The sequence below is a fragment of the Papio anubis genome, chromosome 13 (genome assembly GCF_008728515.1).
Source record: "Papio anubis isolate 15944 chromosome 13, Panubis1.0, whole genome shotgun sequence".
Classification (NCBI taxonomy): Eukaryota; Metazoa; Chordata; class Mammalia; order Primates; family Cercopithecidae; genus Papio; species Papio anubis.
The window spans coordinates 93,051,039-93,076,484 of NC_044988.1; the positions used below are offsets into that span (position 1 = coordinate 93,051,039).

The following is a 25,446-nucleotide window of genomic DNA, read 5'->3' on the forward strand; positions in this document are numbered from 1 at the left end:
AAAATGATTAACATGGTAAATTTTATGTTATGTATTTGTTACCACAATTTTAAAAAAGTAATCAAGTGTCTAAGTGGCAGACATTCTTTATCTGATTCTACATAGTACTATTTATAATCATAGTAAAACATTTTGAAAACATGTCAAGCGCTAGACTAGATATGTCATTCAGCTTGTTCAGAAGGCAAACATCAACCTTCTGCTCTCTCACACTCTAGTTCACTGCTCCTATGTCCTTTGGAGGTAGGGATGGAGGCCCTCATACTTAACCCACAAATACTTTATTCTCTGAAAGATAAATATACAAGGGTAAGAAGTAGAAGTGTAATTCTGCTTGAGTTGATCTACCCTAATAAACCTCTATTTGGAAAATTCTTTATATGGCAACATTTCACTTATAATAGCAGAAATGCGAAACAATCTAAATGTTCTACAGTGAGAGAATGGCTAAATAAACTACAGAGTAAATAGAATATTACATAGTTGACAAAAATAAGTCACGAGAATGAAAATGGAAAAGATGTTTTTATAATAGGTGATTTAACTATGTAAAAATACATTCTTAAAAGGGGGAATTAAATATCATATTAATATATAATTACCTTTGAGAAATAGGAATAACAATCCCTCAGTCTTTATACTTTCTATACTTTGCAAATATTCTGTATTTGTTTTGCTTTTATAATAGACTTCAGTTCTATTTTTGTTTTTATAATGTGTTCTTTTTAAAAATCATAATTTTTGTAATTATACTTTAAATCACATCCTTTATTTATTAAAACAAATAAGCAGAAAACAGAGAAGAATAAAAATTTAATTTTTTCTTCCCAAGTACTTACATTCTCAGGGATGCTGGGAAGTTCTCTGGTATCAGGCACAGTAAAATAAGAATGCTAGAAAAGAAAAGCAAAAGTGATTTATTTCTGCTAAAATGTTTAACAGTTGCATACTCAGAATTCAGGTAAATGATTGGAAAATATTTTCTTACTCAGATAAGGAAACCGTTTCACTCAGAAGAAACACCCATGGAATATTTTCTTTGGATAATGTCAGATTGAACCAGATGCATTAAATCATCACTCTGGTAGATGGAGTTCTTTCCTATGAGAGGAGAACTTCTTTGGGAGATTCAAATGAAGAGTTCAGGCCAGGAGTGTTGGCTCATGCCTGTAATCTCAGCACTTTGGGAGGCCAAGGCAAGTGGATCACATGAGGTCAGCAGTTCGAGACCAGCCTGGCCAACATGGTGAAACCTCGCCTATACTGAAAATACAAAAAAATTAGCCAGGCATGGTGGCGGGCACCTGTAATCCCAGATACTCGGGAAGCTAAAGCAGGAGAATCGCTTGAACCCAGGAGGCGGAGGTTTCAGTGAGCTGAGATCGTGCCACTGCACTCCAGCCTGGGCGACAAGAACGAAACTCTGTCTCTAAATAAATAAACAAATAAATAGTTCAAAGAAGTTAAACGGCTAAACACATGAAAGGCGTTGGTTTCATAATTTATCGTTCAGTAAGGCAAGTGTATTCTAGGAACAAAATATCACCAGATTCACTCAGTGATGATTTTTACCAACCAAACCTGTCATCTCATTTCAGCATCTGAGATTATATTCATGTACAAAATGTGACCAAAATCTGCCCCAAAGGCCTAAGTGATGTTCGGAAGAGCTCCAGTTGCTGGAGCACTGGAACTGAGACCACTGCAGATGACTAAGAGTAGAGAAATTCTGCCCCCGAAGCCCACTCCATCATAAGCCTCCTGACTAGAGACTCAGTGGAGTTGAAAACTTGACCTCTTCAAAGAACTTCCAATGAGGCATCTCCATATGTAACAAGCATGCATCCCTGAGTTAAATGACAACAGGCTGAACTGATGACACCCTTTGCTGCTATTAAAGACTCAGAAGACAATGGCAAGCAGGAACGGAAAGAGCTTGGTGCCGGCCAATTAAAGATGGGATTGTGCAAAGGCCAGGAAAGGTCACATGCTTAGCCATGGCCTAGGTTCAAACCTGGACCCCCAAGTGACATTTCAAGAAGTTGTCCACCCCAACCCCCACTCTTGGGTGATTGCAAAATAGGTAGGTGTCTAGAAGAATGAGTTGTATAGGCTTTCTGAAATGAAAAGCCCTGGGGACAATCATAATGATGATGATGACAACAATAATAGTGTAAGGTACTTGTCCAATATTCAACAGATATTTGTTGAATACCTGCTACATGAAAGGCATTATGTCTAGTACTCTGTAAATGTTATCTCTAATTCCCATAACAAATTTTGAGATACATATTATCTCCATATTACAAATGGGTAAATTAATGCTCACAGAGGTCAAGTAGCCAGTCAAAAGTCACGCAGCTAGTGCGTGGCAGAATATGGACCAAAACTAAATCTGTGTAACCAGAGTTGTGCTCTTTCCACCATGACAGACTGTTATACCTGTGCTTTTTATGTGCAGATGACAGCTAAAGGGATTTAAACAAATAAAAAAGTAAAAAATAAAAAGTATAAAATAGATAACTTTAAAAAAGCCTTCTTCGATGCATTATTCCAAAATCTGTGTGTATATCAAAATACTACCTATGAAGTATTTCAGTAGAGATGGTGTAGCATGGAAACTAGTAAGTGATTAATTCAACAATGAGGATTAAAACAGGAAAAGTAAAATGCAAGGTTCAAATATGACTCCATGAGATACCAACTTCTATACCAAAGGGCTAGAAGTTTAGTTCAGTAACAAATGGCCATGTGGTGATTATGTAGCTCAGCAAATTCACTTAATAGCGCAGAACCTGTTTTTGAATCTGTAAATGGGAATATTATCTACTTCAAAACTGTTGTGAAGAATAAATGTTATATATATGAAATGCCTACCATTCAATAAATGGTATTTTAATATAAAATTATTATTGCCCTGAACTGCTAGTTCATATTACTATTTTTATCATCACTCATATAAAACACATAGAAATATACTCTTGCAGAGAGTGACTACAGACAAAAAGTCCAGGATTACAATTTTATCAACATTTCAGGATGTATAACCTAGATGAGAGTGGCCCTTCAAAATCAGAAACGCAATATGGAGAGGGGAATTCCCAGTGAAAAGGAAAGAAAAAAATATCTGCCTTTATAGATGCAATTGATAGTATATAGTGAGCCAACACAATTCCAAAACCAAGTAGTCCCCAGGCTGTCCTTTGAGATTCTGTCTTGCTCCATTGCCCATGAAATGCTGGGGACCAGGGGAGGTCAGAAACATTCCTAGAAACCACTGGCATGAAACAGCTGCGCCACCCCAGCAGTTCCTGCTGCCCCTGAGATGGCTTGTCCTTGAGGCCTGGCATGCACACTGCCTGAGCAGCCATTCTTAGGAAGGAGAGGACCTTCCTCCCCAGCAGCTGGTGACCCAGCCAGGCTACTCCACAGCTACCTGTCGGATATCATTATGGACTGAAGTGGTGAGATCAAGCTGCTTAGGAAAAAGGACAGAGACAAAGGCAGGGTTGCTTAGCTATACAGCAAGGACTGGGGCAGGTTTAAAGCTCATTTGTTCATCTTTTCCAGATGGTCTCCCCTGCCGTATGAGAATTTTTGTAACAAGGTTTCTTTCTTTCCTATGCTCTATTAAAATGGGCAAAAGTCTCTGTAAATTCATTTTTTTCTTTCTTCCTTCCTTCTCTCCCTCTCCTTCCACATGAATGGCACAGTGGGAAGAACATAGGCTTGAAGTTAGCCCTGGCTTTGAAAACTCAAGTCTTATCTCTTATTAACCACACGACCTTGGAAGGGCAAGTATTTTTTCCTCTTGAAATCTCATCCATGAAATGGGAATGTTAATATCTATTTTGTAGACTTGTTTTGAATATTAGAGATACATATTTAGTATAAATTAGGAACTTACTAAAAGAGTAGATCTATTATTAACTACTGGTAGTAACACTGCTTTCAATTTTATCATCATTCTGAAAAAACCTATAAGGGATATTAATTTTCTTTAGGAGAGGAGATACCTTTCCACCACTGAATACCAACACTGTACCAGGTTCTAATGAAGATGAAAGACAAAACTCTTAAAATTCTCAGGTCCCATGACATAAGGGAAATAGCCCCTGGATAATAATCAATACTTGGTCAAAGTATATCCATCTTAGAATTCTGATGAAGGTAGTGACAAGGGCTTGAGGGTTTGACCTAGGGAATTAGAGAATTTCTGGAACCAAAATATGGAAAAGATCTCCTACACCTCTTCTGATGCCTTATCTGACAGATGAGGAAATTGAAGCCCACAAGGTTAAAGGTCCTGATTAAGGTCACTCAGGTCATTGGCAAGACAATGACTAGGATGGAAATCTCCCAATTGGTATTTCAGAGCACAGTGCAGAACATGTAGTAGCAGCATATATTTATAGGCATTCAAAGAAACTATTACTGTAGGCCAGGAACAACACTAAGCACTCTCCCTCTCTGTCCTCAAGGGACACACAGTCCAGTGAGGGGGATAGGAAAAGGAAGCATGCCAATAGGGTGTAACTAAGTACCACAAAGTATGCAAGATGCTTGGGGCGAAGGAGGTAAACTTGGCAAAACCTATGAAGTATCAAGGGAGGATTTCTCTGGAAATAAAATCAGAGTTGAGTTCTGAAGGATGAATATGTGTTACCCTGGCAAACAGGGGAGAGGAAATGTTGAAAGCTGAGGGTGCAGGATGGGCTTCAGCAAAGGGACACGCACAGCAGTGCTGCAGGGCAAGGGTGATACAGGGAGACTGGGACAGGGAACTGAAGAAGCAGGCGGAGCCAGGTATCCTATTTCAGCCCAGCTGCTGGTGATGGCATCATGGCTACAGAGGAGCCTAGGGACATTTAGGACGTGTCTGTTTCTTATAGAATCTCAGAGAAAGGAAGAAATTCAGCTCCCTGGCCTATCTTGAGCTCAGAGGTGTCAGAGTATTTGGGGGTAGGGGTAGGGTAGGTAAAGGTGACAAAATACAATCCTGTTCAGCTACTTCCTTCTTACTGTCAATAATGAAATGGGTTCTCAGTGATGGCTAATACTCTGCCCCACTTACCACGCTGAGATGAACAGACACTCCTGGGTCAGGGATGGGCAGTTTGTGCAGAGTTTCAAGAAGCTCATTCCACTGATTTTCCTGAAAGAAATAAAAGGCCTAAGTAACAAAAGCAAGGCTCAGCCCTTAGTAAGATACCTGCAGGGAGGTCTGGGCACACATGACTGAGGGGGTTGGGGAGATGCTGGCCCCAGTACAGAAATAGGTTTGATATTCACATAGGGTTTGACAAAAGACTCTGCGTATGCCTCAAACATAAGAGCCAAATAGATCCTCCTACACCAAGTTTGACATTTTCTACTCAGTGAGACACCTACCATGACCGCCTTTTATGGATCATATACCATAAGCTCTCAGCAAATCTATCCCCTAAACTCCATAGCAACAACTTTTAAATGCAAACAATCCTAGCTTACAGGGCGGGGGTGGTTGGAGAAATAACGATGACACTATAGATCTTGTCTTCATCATCATTACCCTCAATTAATTTTATTGAGTTTCACTGGGTACACATGGCAGCCTCCAATTATGGAAAGTTAGAAATGAACTAAGTACAACAGCATGCAATATAGGATGGTGGCTATGCATTCTAATTCGTGAAATTAAGCAACATAATGACATACAAAGCGATACAAATTATTTGATTGAAAATGGATTCACCTCTAAAATGCGCAAAAGAATACTGCTCACAGAATTATCCAAATGCTATTTCTCCCACCCTGTGTAATTATTTGTGCTAATATAATACTGATAAGTGTATATTTGTATCTATTTATCCTCTATATGATCCTCCCAACTACCCACTTCAACAATGTGAAAACTGAGGCTCCAAAAGGTGAAGCAACTTGTCTCAAATCAGCCCGTTAGTAAGTTGCACAGCTATGGGGTGAAATGCAGGCTCCAGAGCCCTCCTGGCTTCACTACAGCTTTCTTTAAGTAGTGAATTTAAGGAGAGGAAAAAGAAGATGTACCCAGACTACAAGCTTGTTTCAGTCTGAGCTCTGACAAATCAAACAAGCTTCTAAGAGAGGAGAGAGATGAACGTGTGTGTGTGTGTGCGTGCGCGCATGTGCTTAGTTTTGCTCTGAAACAATCTCAAACTTACTGAACAGTTGCAGAAACTGTTAAAAAAAAACAAACTTTATTATTTCCTGACCTATTTGAGAATAAGCTGCCAAGATTATGCTCCACCATCCACAGACACAAACAAGGGCATTCTCCTAAATCACCACAATTAATCATTGCTGTGGTTTGAATGTATCCCCCTAAAAGTTCATGTGCTGACAATTTAATTATCATTGTAACAGTATTAAGAGGCAGGACCTTTAAGACGTGATTATGTCATGAATTAATGCCATTATTGTGAGAGTGGGCTTCTGATAAAGGATAAATTTGGCCTCTATCTTGTGTCTCTTGAGTGCTGCATGTTATGACCCAGCAAGAAGGTCCTCACCAGAAGCCAGCACCAGGCTCTTGGACTTCCCAGCCTCCAGAACTGTGAGCCAAATATATCTCTTTTCTTTATAAATTACCCAATCTGTGGTATTCTGTTATAGCAGCAGAAAACAAACTAAGAGAATCATAATAAAGAGGAAATTAACACTGAGATGCAGAATTACCACCTCATCCTCAAGTTTTGCCAACTGTGCCAATAATATCCTTGACAGCAAACAATTCACTTCAGAATCACATGTTGCAGTTAGTAGTTATAACCCTCTACTCATCCTCAGTCTGGAACAGTTCCTCAGTCTTTTCTAGATTTGTACAGCCTTGACAATGAGACCACTCATTTTGTAGAATAACTTTCAGTTGTCTAATGTTCTGTCTAATGTCTGATTTCAATATCCCTTTACTCATGATGTTTGCTTTCATCAACTGATTAATTCATTTGATATCTCTACAGTAACATTACTCTTTCTCTTTGCAGTAGATAACCATTTTGTGGATTGATACTTTATGTAAATATCCCATTCCTCAAACTTTCAATGTATCCATTTACTTATTTTTATTACCATGGGTCCATGGTTTCCTGTTTTATTCAGTGTACTATAATCCTTTACTATCCTAATTCGTTTTGATGTTCAACTTGTTCCAGATATGACTAGTGGGAGTCCTCTTACTGCTTTTGTGCTCTTCTGACATGTTCCCATCATATTTTTAGCAATTCCTTACTTTTTGGCACAAAAGATATTTCAGGTTCATCTTATACTTTCCCTGCCTCAGCCCCAGAATCAGGTTATTTCTTCAATGAGTCCTGGTTTCTTTTAGTGGACAATGGTATTTAGAAACCAAGATCTGGGCACCACGTGTGCTCACTGCTCCTTAGTATTGCTTATGCCAGGCCCTTTCAGTCAGTGGAGCCAGATAATATATAATACACACATGGAACCACAACAGGCACTTCACATATCTATTTATTTCTATATCCATCTTCCCATATTGAAAACCATGGGTTCATACCAATGGCTCCTATTCCAATCCAACATAGAAATTATTCTAGTTTTCTCCGTCTACATATCTGTGACATCATCCTACAAAAGTGAAAAAAACTTGCCTGTATTTTCTTTTTATATTTGGTTATTTGTATGGAACCACTCTTCTATTGCCATCCCTGCCTCCTTCCCTACCCAGATGCCCTCCCTCCTCTCCCCGACACAGACATCCAGGGCTGGGTCTCTACTGTCCAACCCCTCACACAAATGCCTTCCTTACCTCAGGATCCAATACACCAGCACTGGGCCACAGCTACTGCCTCCCTTCTCACATGGATTCTTCTGGATCCTATTTGAGTTCTGACATCCCATGCTGAGCCTCTACCACCATGCTCCCACATAAACATCCTTCTCTCCCTCAGGCTCCAACACCCTACTCCCTGGCTCAGATGCCCCCCTTGCCCTGTCATCCCCTCCACAAGGGTGGCCATTCAAGGTCTGATGAGCATGATGGGTCCATGGCCCAAACGGATACCCCAGTTACCCACACCTTGGTCTCCCACACCCCATGCTTAGCCATCACAGTCTCTCTGTCTCTGTCTCTCTCTGCCTCTCTCTCTCCCTCTCTCTCTCTCTCTCTCACACACTCACACACACACACAGAGAGAGAGAGAGAGAGAGAGAGAGAGAGAGAGAGAGAGAGAGAGAGAGAAAATAGAAGCCTATCTTGCTTCCCAACCTTCCCAATGACTTTTGGATAAGAGAAGGTTTCAGCCCTGGTGCAGGAGGTAGATTCTGTTTCTTTAAATAAAAACTCTCTTCCTGTTCTAATCTGGTGACTAAAATCTTGCAAACAATTAAGCCAGTTGTAGGCAGATTTCCTATCATCTGTGTCATAATTCTTTTAACCAGAGGGGGAAAAAAAGAGTCCTGGGTTCAAGAGAAATAGATTCCAACTAAAACATGTTACTGATCTCAGCCTCTGACATCCCAAGAGGCAGAGTCCTGCTGGAGCAATGGCCCAAGGGAAAGGTTCACCAATTTTACAGGGTAATAATCCATTTCCCATATGTGTAGGTTGTACCTACCCTTTTATAATCTTTCCTGAATCACATGTTTTAAAAAGTGTACTAAGTTCTTTGTTTGACTGAGTTTTTTCTCTTTTTTTTGGACTGGAACATATGGAGGGGAAAAAAATGTGAGTCAATCTCCAATTCAAACCTGTTAAGAGCCCACATATTACACAATTCTATTTATTAAAGACACCTTTCAAACTTGAGTGAAAACTGGAATGTTTGACTAAAGGTAACTGTGAATCAGAAATCGATGAACAGACCCAAGGTGACCTCCTAACTCATTCATCAAAGAGTAATCCACTTCTTTTATGACAGAATCCCCTGACATCTAAGCTTCTTTTCACAGTGAGTGTAGTGATCAAGGAAGCCATTTCTATTAGTTATTCTTTCCATTTACTGTGACCTCCGGAATACATTTGCCAGTGAGTAAATCTGTCTCTAAAAAAATGATTTAGTCATTATACACACAATTTCCCCCTTTCCTCCAAAACGGCATTTCCCAAAGTGTGTTCCAGGAAACACTGCTATCTCAGAACGCTAAGATTTATCACAGAATTAAAGGGGTTTCAGGCAAAACAAGATGGGAAGCACAGGTGACCCAGGTTTCTCCAATGCAGGACTTCGTAGAGCTTATATTAAATGAATCTTAAGGAGATGGAAATGAAACACAGCTTTCCCTCCCCTGGACCCCAGTGTGACTGAACTGGTACCCTTTTCATGGACCATTTCTCAGAACTAACACTCAAATTACTCAGAACATTCAACAGAAAAAAATTAAGGGAAATCTTTCCTTAACATTTAATAATAATGGATCACTTTAATTAAAAATCTTAGGCCATATACAAAAAGGAAAATATAAGACATTAGATAAATAGACAAATATTCAACTCATTAACAATCAAAGAAATGCAATTAAAACAATGAGACTTTTTTACTTGTCAAACAATGAATTCAACAAATGGTACTGATGAGAGAGTATCATGACCTAGGCACTCTCTTACATTGCTGGTAAAGGGTATCCTTTAAGAAAACAGCAGAATTCTTTTGCAAAGCAGTTTGGCAAATGTTTTTAAAATGTCTATGTCCACTGACCTTACAATGGCCCATCTGGGATTCTCCTTTTAAGGAAACAATCCAAAATGAAGAAAATGCTTTACTCTCATAGATGCAAATGGTTACACTTCTCATAACAGTAGAAAAATCCCAAACAATTAACAATTCCCAATAATAGGAAATGCTTCAGTAAATCAAGGTACATGATAAAATGGTATGCAGCCATGAAAAATATTTATAACATTTTTAACAGTGTGGGAGGCATGCTCGTTATAATGGTATCTGAAAATGTGGGCTACAAAAATCTACATAAAGGTCCAACTGGCCTTTGACATCCATGGAAGATACCTTACCTTACCACTTCTTCCAAAAGTACAGCAAGGTACAGATGAATTTTTAATGTAATTTTCAGACCCCCACAAAAGTTACTGTAAAAGTACCACAAAGCTTTATTGAAACGGGAACTCAGGACAGCTGGGTAGGTCACTTGCCAGTTAAGTGTTTTACTTGCAAACCCCAGATTTGCAGCATGACATGAGCAATTCAAATATGTGCCTCAGCAAAATTATAATTTAATACATGTCACAAACTTTCCGGGCTGCTTGGGAATATTAGAAATTGTGAACATTAACTCTGTGAATGTTAAGGGTCTCTTTATCATTTATTTAATGCAAAGAAAAACTTAAAAAAGAAAACAACCCAAAATGCTAGCAATATTTATTTTAGGGAAGAGAGTAGGGGCAAATTAAAAGTGATTTTCTTTTCCTTCCTATTATTTTCTGAATTTCCCAAACTTTCTATAATGGGCATGCATCACTTTTTTGGTAAAATATAAGGCATGTTTTACTTTTTCATCATAAAAATTAAAGCTTATTTGTTAAAAAGAATTATTTTAAAAAGGCAAATACCTGTCTTTTTGTCGTATAATCTGCCAGGATGTTAAGCAGCTTATAAAATACCTCGAACCAGGGGAGATAGCTGGAGGAAGAAGAGGAAACACATGACATATTAGTATGCAGGTCAAAAACTTCAACCAGGATCTAATTCAAGACTAATACATTTCAGTTTTGCTCTACATCCTGAAGAGTCCTCCTGTCACAGACTGGTGGAAACACAGACTGGTGAAATGCTAATTATTTCTGAGAGTTTAAAAAATTGCCTGTGTAAGGCAGAGGATTGAATGTCCATTATAAATTATTCCCATGCCTCAGAGCTAGAACAGTTCACAGAAAAGAAATTCAAAGCAGACTCCACAATCAGGCACCATCTCTGAGTAGTCCCCTGGCCTCTCCCAGCACACCCACCCTTGCCAGGGAAGCTTCTATTCAGTTTTTCATGATGGGACAGACACAGACACACACACTGATACACACACATACACACACACAGATACACACACAGCATTCCCACTGCAGGCATCTGCAAAGGGTCCCAAAGTTCCCATGAGCCCAAAGCCATCCATGTTGCTGCAACAGACATTCTGTCCATCACCTACCATCTCTCTATCCACTTCAAGATGAGTTCCACTTCCCCATCCCTACTGCCCTCCACCAGATCCTGGCCATTGCTCCCCTTCACTCAGAGGAGCCTGGCTGCTGACCTCAGTCCTGTGGTCCACTCTGTGTGGCTTGTTTTTTTGTTTGTTTGTTTGTTTTGTTTTTCTGAGATGGAGTCTCACTCTGTCGTCCAGGCTGGAGTACAGTGGCATGATCTCGGCTCACTGCAACCCCTGCCTCCCAGGTTCAAGTGATTCTCCTGCCTCAGCCTCCCAAGTAGCTGGGACTACAGGTGTGCACCACCATGCCTGGATAATTTTTGTATTTTTAGTAGAGATGGGGTTTTACTATACTGGCCGGGCTGATCTCGAACTCCTGACCTCAGGTGATCTGCCTGCCTCGGCCTCCCAAACTGCTGGGATTATAGGTGTGAGCCACCTGGCCATGGCTCTTAGAATGGTTTTTCTAAGATGCAAATCTCCATCACACATTGTACTTAACTCCTGCAATGATGCCCATCACTCCAGGATCCAGTCCATATTTGTTAGGATGGACTTTTGGGGCTCTTCACTGCCAGGCCCTTGCCCACTTCTCCGGCTGTCCTCTCTCTACTTCCCATAGATATATGCTCCCCTCACTCCTGTCACTCCGGGAACATCCTGGCATCTTTGAGACTGCCTGGGCTTACATACACTGGGCCCTTTTCTCCCCAACCTCTGTGGTCTAGTCTAGCTGATTTCTACTCATCCTCCTAACGGTCCCCCACCCCCTCCCCATCCCCACTTCATGTGCCCTAATTCTCTCTTTTCTGTGCTGCCCTGTCATGAGAATGCTGCTGTCAGAACATTCCCCACACGATGCAGTTCTCAATGGCATGTCTGTTTTCTCAACAGACCACATGCAAACAGAGAGGAAGAGGCCTATCTTTCTTCACTTTGTCTTTCCAGTGCCAAGAATGGCACCTGGCACACCGTCAGTGCTCAGCGTTTACTGAGCAAATAAAACCAGACAAAGACTGACAGCAAGGGCGCATGCATCCTATGGAATTGTTGAAAAGTATCCACACCCCCAAGCAGTTTTGCCACTTACTTTCAATGGCTTTGTTCTCTATAAGGAAATTTTCCGAAGCTACATCTAACAGCAAGCGAGAAGAAGGTCGTACCAAGCGCTTGCCGTCCTGGTCATGTCTGCCCTGCTGCGCTAACAGAGTCCATTACCGACAGAGATGGACACGAGGTAGCGCACAGATGTGATATCCTGCCAGGGAGAGGGGAATCAGCACCCTGTACAGATTACCGGCTGCGCCACTGAGGGTAATAAATGAAGTGAGAGGCAACAAAGAGAACAGATAAAGTGCACAGTCCTCTGTCAGTAACGTCTGTCTAAAGCCAGCACATGCTACTGTAAAATTTAAGTAGCTTATCAAAATATACTGATAAGCAACTTAACTTTTCACTTCTATGACAGTATTATCACTTATGTTAATATGTTTCAGTCAGCCCTGGCAGCTGCATATTGACTATTACACAGCAAATGACTGCTGCCACTTTGCACAGCATTTACTTTGGCAGTGTAATGTAAACATTCAAGAGGGATTAGGGAGCAGATAAGTTTCTCCTTTCCTATTCTGTTAAATAAACCTCGGCTGAGTTAAAAGCCATTATAGTATGAACAAGAAATCCTCTCAGAAGAAAACTCTTGCACAGATTAGATGACTCTTAGTAAACAAATTTGACCAAGGATTACAAATTTTTTTTTCCTGAAAGCAAAATACCACTAGTTAAATCCAGAAAGTCAGGAGGGAGGGGGGAAAAGGCAAGAAGGGGAAATAGATTCTTGCAAGAAAATTGTGACTTCAAGTAAACAAGAGAAAAACTGAATCATTTTAGAAATATTTGGGGATGTGATATGGGGCAGGCTGGGTGCTCTGACAGTTTAGGACTACAGTATCCATCGAAGTAGTTTTGGATGACTAGGTTCAACTGACCAATGTGGCTTGGGCACAGAAGCTCCAGCCTCCACGTTGTCACCTGTTTTGAGGATGAAGGAGATGAAGTGGGAAGGAGTTCCTAGCCCACTATAGACGGCACCCTGGTTCTCATACTCAGCCTCAGCCTTACCAAATCAATTCTTTTTGGCTAGGCTAAGCAGAACCACTAGCCACAAGAAGTTTTGCAGTTATCCTGGAAATCAGCCATTTCTTTCTCCCTTTGGCCTGACTGGACACAACTGTTCCCCACATGTTGTCCCCTGTGCACTGACAGATGAATATCTAGTGATGGCAGTGTTAAGGTTTTGAAACCAAAACCCAGCTGTCTTCTTCTTCAAAGGGCCCCTGTTTTCCCCTGTTGAGAGGCCAGGGTTCACAGCAGAGCTCTATCCAGCGGCGTTTCCTGTCCTGCTTCATTAGAGCCGCCACAACAGCTTGCGCGGTCTGCCAGGCTGCAGGTGAGGCTGCAGGGACCCTGCACTCCAGTCTGCGTGTGTCTGTCATCGTTGAATAAACAATCCTTCCCAGTCCAAAGACAGAAACAAACACCCTAGTACACTGCACCACCTTGGACATCTAATGGGGTGCGACCATCTGTAGTCCGCCTCTGCCTGCTGCCTTTGTGTGATGGCTTGAGTCCCCACTGCAGAGGGCTCTGTCCCAGGCTGTGGCACAAAGGGTCCTGCACTCAAGAAAGCTATGGTCCTCATCAGAAAGAGACACACCCACAACAGAGTAACAGTTTGCGTGGAAGGAGCTGGAAGCCTTTCCCAAGTGCTTTACTTAGTTTAGGTTTTTGGACTGATGTAGAAGATGATCATGGAGCATCATCATGACCCAATCAGAAGACAGAAAAGCGAAAGGGAACAGCCTGCTCCCGAAGCACCTGCCTGGATCCAGGCTTCTCTCCCTTCTCACCCACTATGGTTCAGGTAACTCTGTCCCAGGCTCTGCCCTCACTCCCAGGCCTGAGAGTCAAATGGAGAGGCTTGTGTTTCACGTGAGGTAGTCAAAAGTTTTAAACTTGAGAAGTTTCCTCCACCCACTGCCTTCCCAAAGTGGAGTCCCACCGGCCCTTGTAAGAAGGGCAAGGGCAGGTTCTAAAGACAGCAGTTATGGCAGCAACAGCCCATAGTCAAAATCACCCTGAAAAAGTCCTTAAATTACCCTCCAAATATGGCGGACATGGTCTGTGTAAACACAAAGCAGTTAGCCTGAGTTGTGGGGTCAAGCTGAATGACAGCATCCTGCATCTAAATCTGTCGACCAGGTGAGCTGCTGGCTCTTGAGCTGAACTGAGAGCAGAGGAATCCCTTTTCTAATCTCACTCCACTTGGGATAATAATCACTCCAACTGGTGAGTTTGTATACACATGGATGACTGGCCTTGTGTAAGTTCAGCGTGAATATAAAGGGATTCCACTTCTTTAAGTATTAAAACAGAAAACCATTAAAAACTTTTAAGAGCTCTCTGACTCCTCTTTCTACTAGTTCAGTTCAAAGCCATGAGATGGGACCAGGCAGGGTAGGTATGGAAGAGAGCAGGGGGCAGGGATAGTAGGAGAGGCTGACCAAGTTGAGGAAGGTAGCAACCACCTGGGAGAATGCTGGTCCATCAGCATGCAGGACGTCAGACTCAGGTGAGGAGAGGAGGTTGCCTTCCCGGAGGGGCAACCTGGTGTTAGAGTCCAAGTGGGAGGAGAAGGGTGTCCCACTGAGGGGTGATCCGGCATGGTGTGCTGGGGCCTAAGCAGAGTGAGAGGCCTGGTAAGGGAAAGTCAGTGTCCGAGCAGAATGTGGAGGGAGTCTCCATGGGGGAGGCCTGACTTGGAGTTTCATGACTCAAGGGGGCAACGAGGGGTTAGGCCTGGCATGGGATAAAGCATCTATGTAGAGCGGAGGGACTGACCAGCAATGGTATTAGAACCCAGAAGAGTATAAAGAGCATCTGGAAGGCAGTTCGATGTGGGATGTCAGAGCCTGAGTGGTGAGGGGGCTTCCACAAAAGGGGCGGGGGCCGGCGAGGCAGAGTCCATGTGGTTGAGAATGCTGTCCATGATAGGAAGGGGCAGCAGCAGCTCTGCCTGAGGTGCCACAGTCCAAACAGTAGCACATGCTACTGTAAAAACAGCGTGAGGAGGGTGGCACTGTGTGGGAAGGGGGCTGCAGCAGAGGACTGGTTACAAATGGGGAACAGATCAAGACTGACCAAGCAGGTAAATATATAACGGGAAGCAGGTGTCTTACTATCAGAAGAGAGTTACAAATCCAGTTAGGGAAAGAATGGGAATGAATCCCATGGGTTCATACTGGAACTGAATGTAACTATGGGGAATCATGATGTTCTGCAGACAGGTGGTAAAGTAGACTGATAAAATAAATAGAAATAGAAATCTATGTACATACATATATTCTCTAGTTTTAGCCACTGAGAAGGCCTGGAAGCAGAGATATCCCAATTATAATGAGCACACTTAGTGCCCAGATGTTAGTTTTTAAATACTACTCTCCAGTAATAGGAACCTGGGCTCTTTGGAAAAAAAAATGTCTGATTCTAGGGCTGAGGCTTGGAAATGCTGTGTTGGGTTAGGAAAAAAAAAAAAAAATAGCAGTGCTCAACACATGATCAGGACATATCAACAGGACACAAAAGTCGGTGAGGAGGGGATCCCACTGACAAAATCTGCATAACAGGCAGAAGAAAGCGCATGAGCAATGGCTTTAGAACCAGGTGAGAAGTAATTCTTCCCCCTCATCTTGACCTCAGCAGAGCTCAGTGGATTTCAGCCTTATCAGAATCAGCATCTACTGTGCTATCCTAAAAACAAAATCTTAATGTAATCTAGTCATTCACAAAACCAAAATAATGCTCTGGCTCTCCTATAAAAGAGAAATCAAAATAAAAGTAATTTACAATAAAATTTTAGGATGTAACACTCAGGCACCATTAGAATAGATGATACAATGAAGCAGTGCCTCCCTGGGGAAGACTTGTGGCAGAGCTGCTTCTGTTCATGTCGGGACTGATGAGTTTAAGAAAAGTAACATGACACAGGGTCTTTCAGGGTTTTCTTGGTGACTTTCTACTGTCTGAGGAGCTCCTGATACTCTATCTTGGATACTTGAGGAGAGGTATCCCTTTCTTTCTGTCAGCAGATTTTGCCAACATGTATCCAATGGCAAAGCATCCCTTGGTTAAGACTGTTCGGCACTCAGTATTTAAAGCCTCCCTATCAAAAAAAAAAAAAAAAAAATCAATCTCCTCCCCCAATGTTAAAAAGCAGAGCAGCATGGCATATGCTGGGGAGGACACAGGCTTGAGATTGGTAACCCCGAGTTTGAATCTCAGTTCTCTTCCTTTCTAGATGTTTCACCTCGGGAAAGCAGTCTTCCCAAAACTCAGTTTCCTCCTCTATGAAAAGATATGCACCACCTGCTAATGTACCCGATGGACATGAGAGCCACCAATCCAGAACACTCTTCCTGTCCCTCCCTGCCTGACCACCTTGGCAGTCTCAGCTTTGGGAAGCTCTCTTTGATTCCTGGTGTCTGGATCAGAGGCTCCTCCAGCATTCTACAGGAATTCCTTATACCGCGTGGTCAACCAGAATGGGCAGGAAAACAGAAGCTGTTACAAGAGGAAAATACTCACCAACAATGTGACTGCTTCAGACAACACGACCCTTCTCCACCCTTCCAGTTTCCAGACAATACGTCCCCTTCTCCACCCTTCCAGTTTCACCTAGCATCTATCCCTGTTCCTCTGTCTGTATCTCCTCTGTCTATAATAAAATGCAAATTTGCTATAAAGTAAAACTATAACTCTTGCAAAGGAGACTGGATTCTACGAAGCCCATGTTGGACATGCTGGATACCTGCTCAGAGTTGAGGCAAAGTCACCGACAAATGAAGACCTGGCTGTATTAGACCAGACAAGACATAAAGAGAAAAATCAAGAAAAACAAGGATAGTAACACAACAGTCACATCAAAAGAAATGATTTCAATATCAAAGGATAAAAGAGACCTTTGGGAAACTGAAGTCCTCAAATACTTTAGGAAAAAATGACTCCTTTTATGATTATGCTGTGAAAGTCAACTATGAAGTGTTATTAAGTCAGAAAAATTATAACCTCCTCTCCTGCACAATACTTAATGCATCATTCTTTGTAAGAATTAATGCATTGTTGGAATTCAGAGACAGAGTTTGTTGAGGTAAATTTATACTTTTTTACACTTTTTCTACATAAAATCCTAACCTTTTCCTCATTTTTACTGTGAACTTTTGGTCCCCAATTAAATAGATGCATTTTAATCCCAGAATATGAAGACCTCCTGGGCTTACTCTACATTAAAACTCCCCATCGTTTGTAATACATGCTTGTTTGTCTGTCTTCTCCGTTGGTCTCAACTCCATGAGAGCAAGGATGGTGACTGTGTATTGACTGTTTAACCCCTAATTATTCCTGGCACATGTGAGACATTCAATAAATCGTAGCTTCCCTTGACAGACATAACTCATCTCTATAGGTTCTATTAAGGCCATTAATTACCACTAGAGCTATAGAGTAACAGTCAACCAACTCTAGTTGGGAGGTGGGGATCCAAATTGAGCAGGCAGCATTTGGGTTTGGAAAATGACCCAGTTTTTAAAAAACAATTCCTGCCAATGTCCTGCTGGAGTCTGGGATAAATAATGAGTATAGAGCAAGTGATTATTCAAAGTAGATCAAGGAATACTTACAAACAAGATTTCTTGCCCCTTGCCCATCCCCCAACACAAGTAAACCCCACCATCTACTCTTTTTGTTCCCACTTCAATTGCTATAGAAAAACTTCACAAAACCAGGCTGATTACAATCATCTGAAAACCTAATTTTTCAAGCACATGTGAACCCCTAAAATTGTTCAAGAATCCTCTAATCTGTAGTGCAACAAGCCTCCTGTTACCCACCTCCTCCAGTCTGCTCCAAACATTTTTCCTCTTCTGTCCCTCTCTTCAGAAGATACTCTTCTTTCCAAACTCACCAAAGAGAAGAGCTTTCACATGAGCTCTCCCACTCCTATACTTCTCATTCCTTCCCCTCTCCCTCCTAACTCGAGGTGGGAAGGAGGAAAGACCCTAGAGCCCAACTGCACTGCCTTCTGTAAGACATATCTTCTCCCCTATTACACTCCGTCAACAAGCATTCCCACCTTTAAGTGCAACAGAAATCACTCATGTGGGCTGGTCTACGATTCTCAAACCACAACCTTAGCACCAAAGTTATATGTGGTTCCTCCCTAAGGGAGAAGCACACCTCACCTTCCTGAGATAACCACATTTAGCTTCAATGAACATTTCTACAGAATTTAAAACTGAGAAGATGTTTCCAGTCCAAAATGATGTTTCTAAATCAATCATTTCTCAAATGTTCCATCAATGGCATCTACCCACAAATCTTCCCATGCTTATTAAGACCCACCAGTATATGCCTGGCCCTCTGCTAGGTACATGGGGGAATGAGGCCCATGTCTCAGTATCTGGGGAGCTCACAGTCTAAAGAGGGAGGGCAGCAGACACACTGGCAGCTAATGTCTGCAGCACTGGGTCAGTGCTCAGATAAAGGTTCACAAAGGGAACAGAGAAGAGGTTCTGGAAAGTCTTCCAAGAGGAAGTGACACCTCACTGATCAACTTTACACTGACTGCAAAGTCAGGAGACACACCTGGGTTTGAGTACCAGCTCTGTTACTTACTGGCTGTGGCCTGAGCCATGTTCTTCCTTCCCTATATGTGAAATGGGGATATAATATCTACCCTCACGTGGTTCTTTTGAGGCTGAAACATATGTAAACACACCTATCACAGTGCCTGGAACTGAGCACGATTTGTTTCACCCTGATAATACCATACTCTTTGATAACATCAAAAGTCAAAGGAACCTCAATAAGAGAAAAGCAATCCTCTTTGGGAGCTCTAAGCCAGTCTCACCCAGTCTGGGCATTCTGCTTTGCTCACAGCAGCTAATCTCAAACTGTAAATTGATTATGATATTTAGTTAAGCTCAAGAATCTCTGATTTATGTCCATAATTAACATCCCATTGTGATACCTATTATATCTATGCAGGAAAATATATTATATGTACTGAATGAGTAAAAATATTAATCTGCATTATGAAAAAACACCAAAAACTCCCATAAAACATCTGTGCTTATATAAATCTACCCAAACATACCCTTGGATTTGATTTTGGAAACAAGGCTCTTTTCTTTCTTGATGGGTATTCAATAATTGTTGCTTTTAGGGAGTGGATTTGTCATCATCTTTTCTATGACAGTATTACTTTGATTGAAGGAGATTGCTCAGGAGGAAAGCACAGAGGCACTTTTTTGTTATCACCGGTGAAGTGTTGGTAACATGAGATCTTTGGAATAATGGCACCTGCACTGACAATTCAGTGTAATTCTCGATATTTTCCATTGAGCCCAGGCAGGGTGAGCACATAGGCCTTTCATCATTTTCCTAAGAGAGTTTATGAAGCTGCCTACTCCTGTATTCACACACCTGCAAGACTTTCCCCATTCAGAGTATCTTATTTTATGGTTTAAATTACTACTGTAATATAATGTAATGGGTTAATGTGGTTCTAACTAAGGCCCACCCTACTGGAGCTTTCAAAGCCGGGGAAATACACTGTCTCTACTGGAAAAAAAACAAAAACAAAAAAACACACACAACAAAAGGAAGAAATGGCTACACGAGGAGCCCTGTCCTACTTGCAGTAATAAACAACAACAACAACAACAAATCAATGATCCCAGTCAGATGCCATTTGATATTCATCTCATTTTAGGGCTGGGGAGGAGAAGCTAATGCAGTAAAGGGGGAAACTATGTATCAAGTGTTAGGTGCTTTGAAGTATTACTCTTCATAACTCTGTGAGATGAATTATCCCATTTTACAGATGAGAAAATTGAGTCTTAGAGAAGTGAAGTCATTTCCCTAAGATGACACAGCTACTAAAACCACAGATCAGACACAAAACCAGTCCAGCATGATTTCTAAGTCTGACCTGCTCTCAACAATACAATAGTTGTATGATCACGCACAAGGATCAATCCTGAGATTAGGATATAAAATTCTTACCTTGTGGTTCTCACTGTAGTGCTCTTGATAAGATAAAGGAAAGCTCGCCTCCAAAAGCCCCTCAGCTCCAAGTGTTCTGAGCAATCTAACTCTGGCTGCCTCCCAACAATTCAGCGTGTTTTCTTACTTTGCCAGCTCCAGGGACACTAGTCATGTGTCAGCTCTTTATTGCTTCAGGAATTAGTGTACATGTTATATTCAGAAACACAAATATAAATAGCTCAATTTAAAATGTTTTAATCAAACACGGCAGAAGAGTATTTTAAGTTTCCAGTGTTTCGTGTCAAGACCCAGTGCCTCTGCTATACCCTAAATGCATATTTTTAAGAACTTTTTCTAGAAAAACTATGGCCTATGTCTTAGATTCTTAAACAGACTGTGTTGCCTTTTTTAATTTAAAGTATAAAGCTTTAAATGTATGCTTATGGTGACAATTAAGGAAATGCTAGATTAGACAGGGCATCAGCTTTCCACAAATAGTACTCATTTAAGTTCATTTCCACCCCAGATCTCTGCTTGAATGTTATATCATTCAATCGCAAATCTCTCTATAAAAGTGTCTGGCTGTCTCTTAAACCCATTTACGCTCTATGCTTCAATGCCTTTCCTTGGCAACTTTTTCCATATGCTTAACTTCTTTCAGGGAAGCAGTTCTGTCTCAATTCACAGAACAGCACACCAATCAACACAAGTAGGCAGGCAGGTAAAGAAAGGAAGAAGGAGAGACGGGCACACAGATAAAGTAGGATATGAATGAAGCTCGTCCAATAAAAGTAATGTTTTAGGAGGCAGAGTTTCAGGCCAAAATAAAATGAACCTCGCACCTACCCCCAAGCAATCAGAGAGCTCTGAACTTGAATTTATAACCCAAACACTCTGTACCATATGCAACTTGAGACACACAACTGGTGGCACTACTGGGGATTTATGACTTATGACTTGTTCATATTTAATTTGTAACCAAACACTTCCCCTTCCTCTTAGCTACCTTAGAACTCTTGATTAACTCTTGTTTTCACAGGTCAGAGGTTAAATAAAGGAAGGGAAGCATTCTGGGGTGAGATTGCCCAGAGCACCACATCCAAGAATGACCCTGTGCAAGGAACATTAAAATAAGCGATAAGGCCCGAGATTGTTCCAGACAGCTGATGTTCAAAGCCTCCTTCGGGTATGAAGCAGAACCTTTCAACTAGAGAGCTGGCAACAAAGACAGACCGGAAACTGGCCTGCTCTCAAGTTACCTTAAGTGACGAAGCAACTCTTTCACCAAGAAGTTTTTCCCAAAATGTTTTTGAAAATGAAACCAAGGGGTTTGAGAGACAGTAAAGCAAGAATTTGTACAAGACAAGCAGCCCTTCTTCCTTCACTCTGCCATGGGATTCTCTCTGGCCCACCAGATTTCCTTTTCTGAGGAAAATCTTCACGGCTATCTAATTTGGCAGCAGACCTGGGTCAGGCTGAGGGAAGCAATATTCTTTGTACACAATTAATCACATGGAAGCCCAGCAACCCTGAAGAGGATTGAATCTATTCAATGACAACTACAAGGTCCACCTAGGTCCAAGCACATTGACTGCTGTGCACCAAACCAATCAAAGTATTAGAAGTAGAGTGGTAAATATGTTAATAGTAGTAGAGACCACTATTTATTTAGGAATTTCCAAATGCCAGGAGCTTTACATGCCTTTGCTTATTTACTCACTGTAATTTTAAGTAGGGTACCATCATATCCCCAGATACCGAATGGCAAAACTGACGCACAGAAAAGCTAAGTAACTTGCTCACAGTCACACAGTCACAAAGTAGATCAGGGTCAAATCCAGTTGTGTGACTTCCTATACTAGTATGTACTTTTCTGAAAAAAAAATCCCTGGGAATGGTTTCAGTAAAGTATATGTTACACAGTGATTATACTTTACATTTGATTAGGTGTTGTCAAAATCAGATAATAATTAAGCTCATTTGTTTTATAGACAGCATTCATTCACTCATTCATTGCCTAATATGTATAAGTCAGGCACTAAGTAGAGAGTCAAATATGGCATAACTTCCACTAAAGTTGGTCCCTGGTTTAGATTTGTGTGAGAAGTCATCATGGCATTAGGAATGATCTGATAGAGGCAACAAGTGCAGAGCTTGGAAAATGTGATAAGTAATGGTTGGGCCGCCCTGAAAAGAGGTATGATGCGCATTCCTTCTGCACCCAAACCAGACAGCAGCCACAGCATGAAATAGGCAGGTTTCCCAAATGAGCCTTTCAACAGATCAGAGGGCCCCAAACACGAGCAGGCTGAAGAGCTGGGAATCCACGACAAGGTACCCAAAGCTACAACATAAAATGCCACTGGTCACTCTGTTGAGACGCTGATGGACTCTTACCCTCAGTCACTCCTGATTTTTAAAATAACCTTTGTACAGATGGCACTGCTTTATTATAAGCCAAGAGAAGCAGTCCATAATGTTACAAAAGCCTAAATTTGTTGTTTAAAAAACTCCCTCAAAATATGGCTGTATTTATAATTTTCAAAACAGAAATCCTAAAAACTAAATTTTAGAGAAAAGATGCTCAGTCAGCAAATCTCCTGGCAGAAATATATTTCTCTGATGTAAATAGGTTTCTCTGATGTGAATTCTTTTTTGTTTTTTTCTGAGACAGAGTCTTGCTCTGTCACCTAGGCTGGAGTACAGTGGCATGATCTCAGCTCACTGCAACCTCCACCTTCCGGCTTCAAGCGATCCTCCCGCCTTAGCCTCCAGAGTAGCTGGGATTACAGGCGCATGCCACCATGCCCGGCTAAATTTTGTATTTTTAGTAAAGACGGGGTTTCATCATGTTGGCCAGACTGGTCTTGAACTTTTGACCTCAAGTGATCCACCTGCCTCAGCCTCCCAAAGTGCTGGGATTAAAGGAGTGAGCCACTGCACCTGGCCTTTGATGTAAATTCATAAACTTACATAGGATTGAATGAATGCAGGAAAGTTGCCTTTTAATGAGTTACTACAAAAAGCAGAAAATTAAAACGAAGGCCAGAAAAATGTACGTATGAATCATTTTTAATATGTTTTTATCGGCATTAAATATTGTGACAATTTTTTTGGTAATATATTTTAAATGGTAGTTCTTTTATTACTTAAAATAGCACAACACACACATGCACACACACACACACACACATACTTCTCTAAACATGTGCTAAGAGAATGGTTAGATAGAATATAGCAAATCCAGGCAACAGAAAATTATATTTTAGATTATTTTTAATCATATGGGAAAATGTCCACAAAATAATATGGATTGAAAAGAATGGCCGGGTGTGGTGGCTCATGCCTATAAACCTAGCATTTTCAGAGGCCAAGGCAGGCGGGTCACTTGAGCCCAGGAGTTCAAGACCAGCCTGGGCAACATGGGGAAACCCTGTCTCCACAAAAAATACAAAAATTAGCTGGGTGTGGTGGTGCCTGCCTGTAGTCACTGTAGTCCTGTATGCCTTGGCTGCTCAGGAGGCTGAGGTGGGAGGATGGCTTAAGTCCAAGAGGTAGAGATTCCAGTGAGCCAAGATTGTGCCACTGTACTCCAGCCTGAGTGAGAGAGCAAGAGTCTATACCAAAAAAGAAAAGGAAAAGGAAAAGGGAAAGGGAAAGCGAAAAGGGGAAGGGAGGGAGGGAGGAAGGGAAGAAAAGGAGGGAAGAAGGGAGGCAGGAAGGAAGGGAAGAAAAGGAGGGAAGAAGGGAGGGAGGGAGGAAGAAAAGGAGGGAGGGAGGAAGAAAAGGAGGGCGGGAAGAAGAAAAGGAGGTGGGGGAAAGAAAAAAAAAACACGGGGTATACACCACTATGTGTCATATGCAATCATATATGCTCCTAGAAAGACCAGAAGAAAAGATAAATAGTGGTTTTGCTCAATTATGGGATTGTATACAATCTTTTTCTTCTGCATTCTTTTCTATGTCTTCTACAGTTTATGTATTGAGCATGCAGTGCCTTAAAATTTAAGAAAACAAGTTGCCTGTTAAATACTGTTATTCATAATTGAAAATAGTTGAAAGCAACCTAAATGTATAATAATAGAATGATTACAATATATTATGAACCATCAAAATGATGGAATATTATATATTCATTAAAATCAGACTATAGAAGAATACTTAACATGGAAAAACATTTACAATATATTTAGATATAAAAGCAGGCTCTATAATATATACAAATACATTTTTTTCATTTTAATTTTTGTGTTTTCCTATATTCTCCAAACTTTCTAGTCTACATGTATTATTTTGTTAACTCTTAATAAAACCATACCCCCTCCTTTTCTTTCTTTAAAAAAACAAACAAACAGCCACAGGTATGATTCCCCGCTGCCTACCAACTTCCAAGTGGTCTTGCCAAAGGGCTAGGGAGGTGGACTGGTCAGGGAGAATAGAATGAAGAGACAACAGCCTTCCTACTTCTGTGAGTGAGCTTAATAACCGTGATGACCCAGTTCCAAAACAGGCTCTCTCGATGCAGCGGAAGTTTGTACTCTTTAACAAACTGGTCACACCAGAGCCTCATCCTCTTCCTCCTGCACCATGCTTATCATGGATCTCAGTTCCAGGGCAAGGGTGGTGAGCTAATAACGTTTTCAGTGATCTTTCCTTAATGTGGGTACAGTCAGCCTCAATAAACCCTGGCAGGCTCAGGAAGAAAGCCTTATCTAGGGTCACTCTTAGTTGAGAGGGAATAAACGGGGGGTCAGAATCTATTTTTTCCCTGTTAGATTTTCAGGCCAAATCTGCAAGGCTGGATCATTCATACAACCATTTAGTAAGCATAGATGTAATGCCAGCCCTGTCCTAGACAGCTAGGATAAATAAATGAACAAGACATGGTGCTGTCTGTCCTCAAGGAACTCTAAGTCTCTTGGGGAAGAGACCTGCAAATGATGGATCACGATGCTACCTGATGACGCTTCTACACATGTGGGCAAATGGCTGTGGCAGCACTGAGGAAAGGCATCTCCACTAGACTGCAGTATAGGCGAAGTGAGGAAGAGGAACTGGATGAAACAGAAGCACATTCCATCTAGAGGAAACCAAAAATTACAGAGGCAAAGAAACAAAGAATTACAAATGGCTCGGGGTGGCTGGATCCCAGAGTAAGGGTAGAGCAGGGTGTTTCTTTGTGTGATTTTTTTTTTTCTTTTGGAGAGTGGGGAT

At 41.4% G+C, this 25,446-nt stretch overlaps 1 protein-coding gene across 13 annotated transcripts in view; it reads right to left on the minus strand.

Moving 5' to 3' along the window:
• Nucleotides 1-25,446, minus strand: part of DENND1A (DENN domain containing 1A) — a 544,832-nt gene that overhangs the window by 283,039 nt on the left and 236,347 nt on the right. For all 13 annotated transcript variants that reach the window (XR_638101.3, XM_031654873.1, XM_031654868.1 and 10 more), the window contains 3 exons: nucleotides 10,544-10,613; nucleotides 5,075-5,155; nucleotides 840-893 (listed from right to left, as the gene is read on the minus strand). Coding sequence is in view for 11 of the 13 variants with exons in the window: in XM_031654873.1 (XP_031510733.1) it covers nucleotides 840-893; nucleotides 5,075-5,155; nucleotides 10,544-10,613 (205 nt within the window). In the remaining 2 variants the exon portion in view is untranslated. The remainder of the gene's footprint in view (nucleotides 1-839; nucleotides 894-5,074; nucleotides 5,156-10,543; nucleotides 10,614-25,446) is intronic.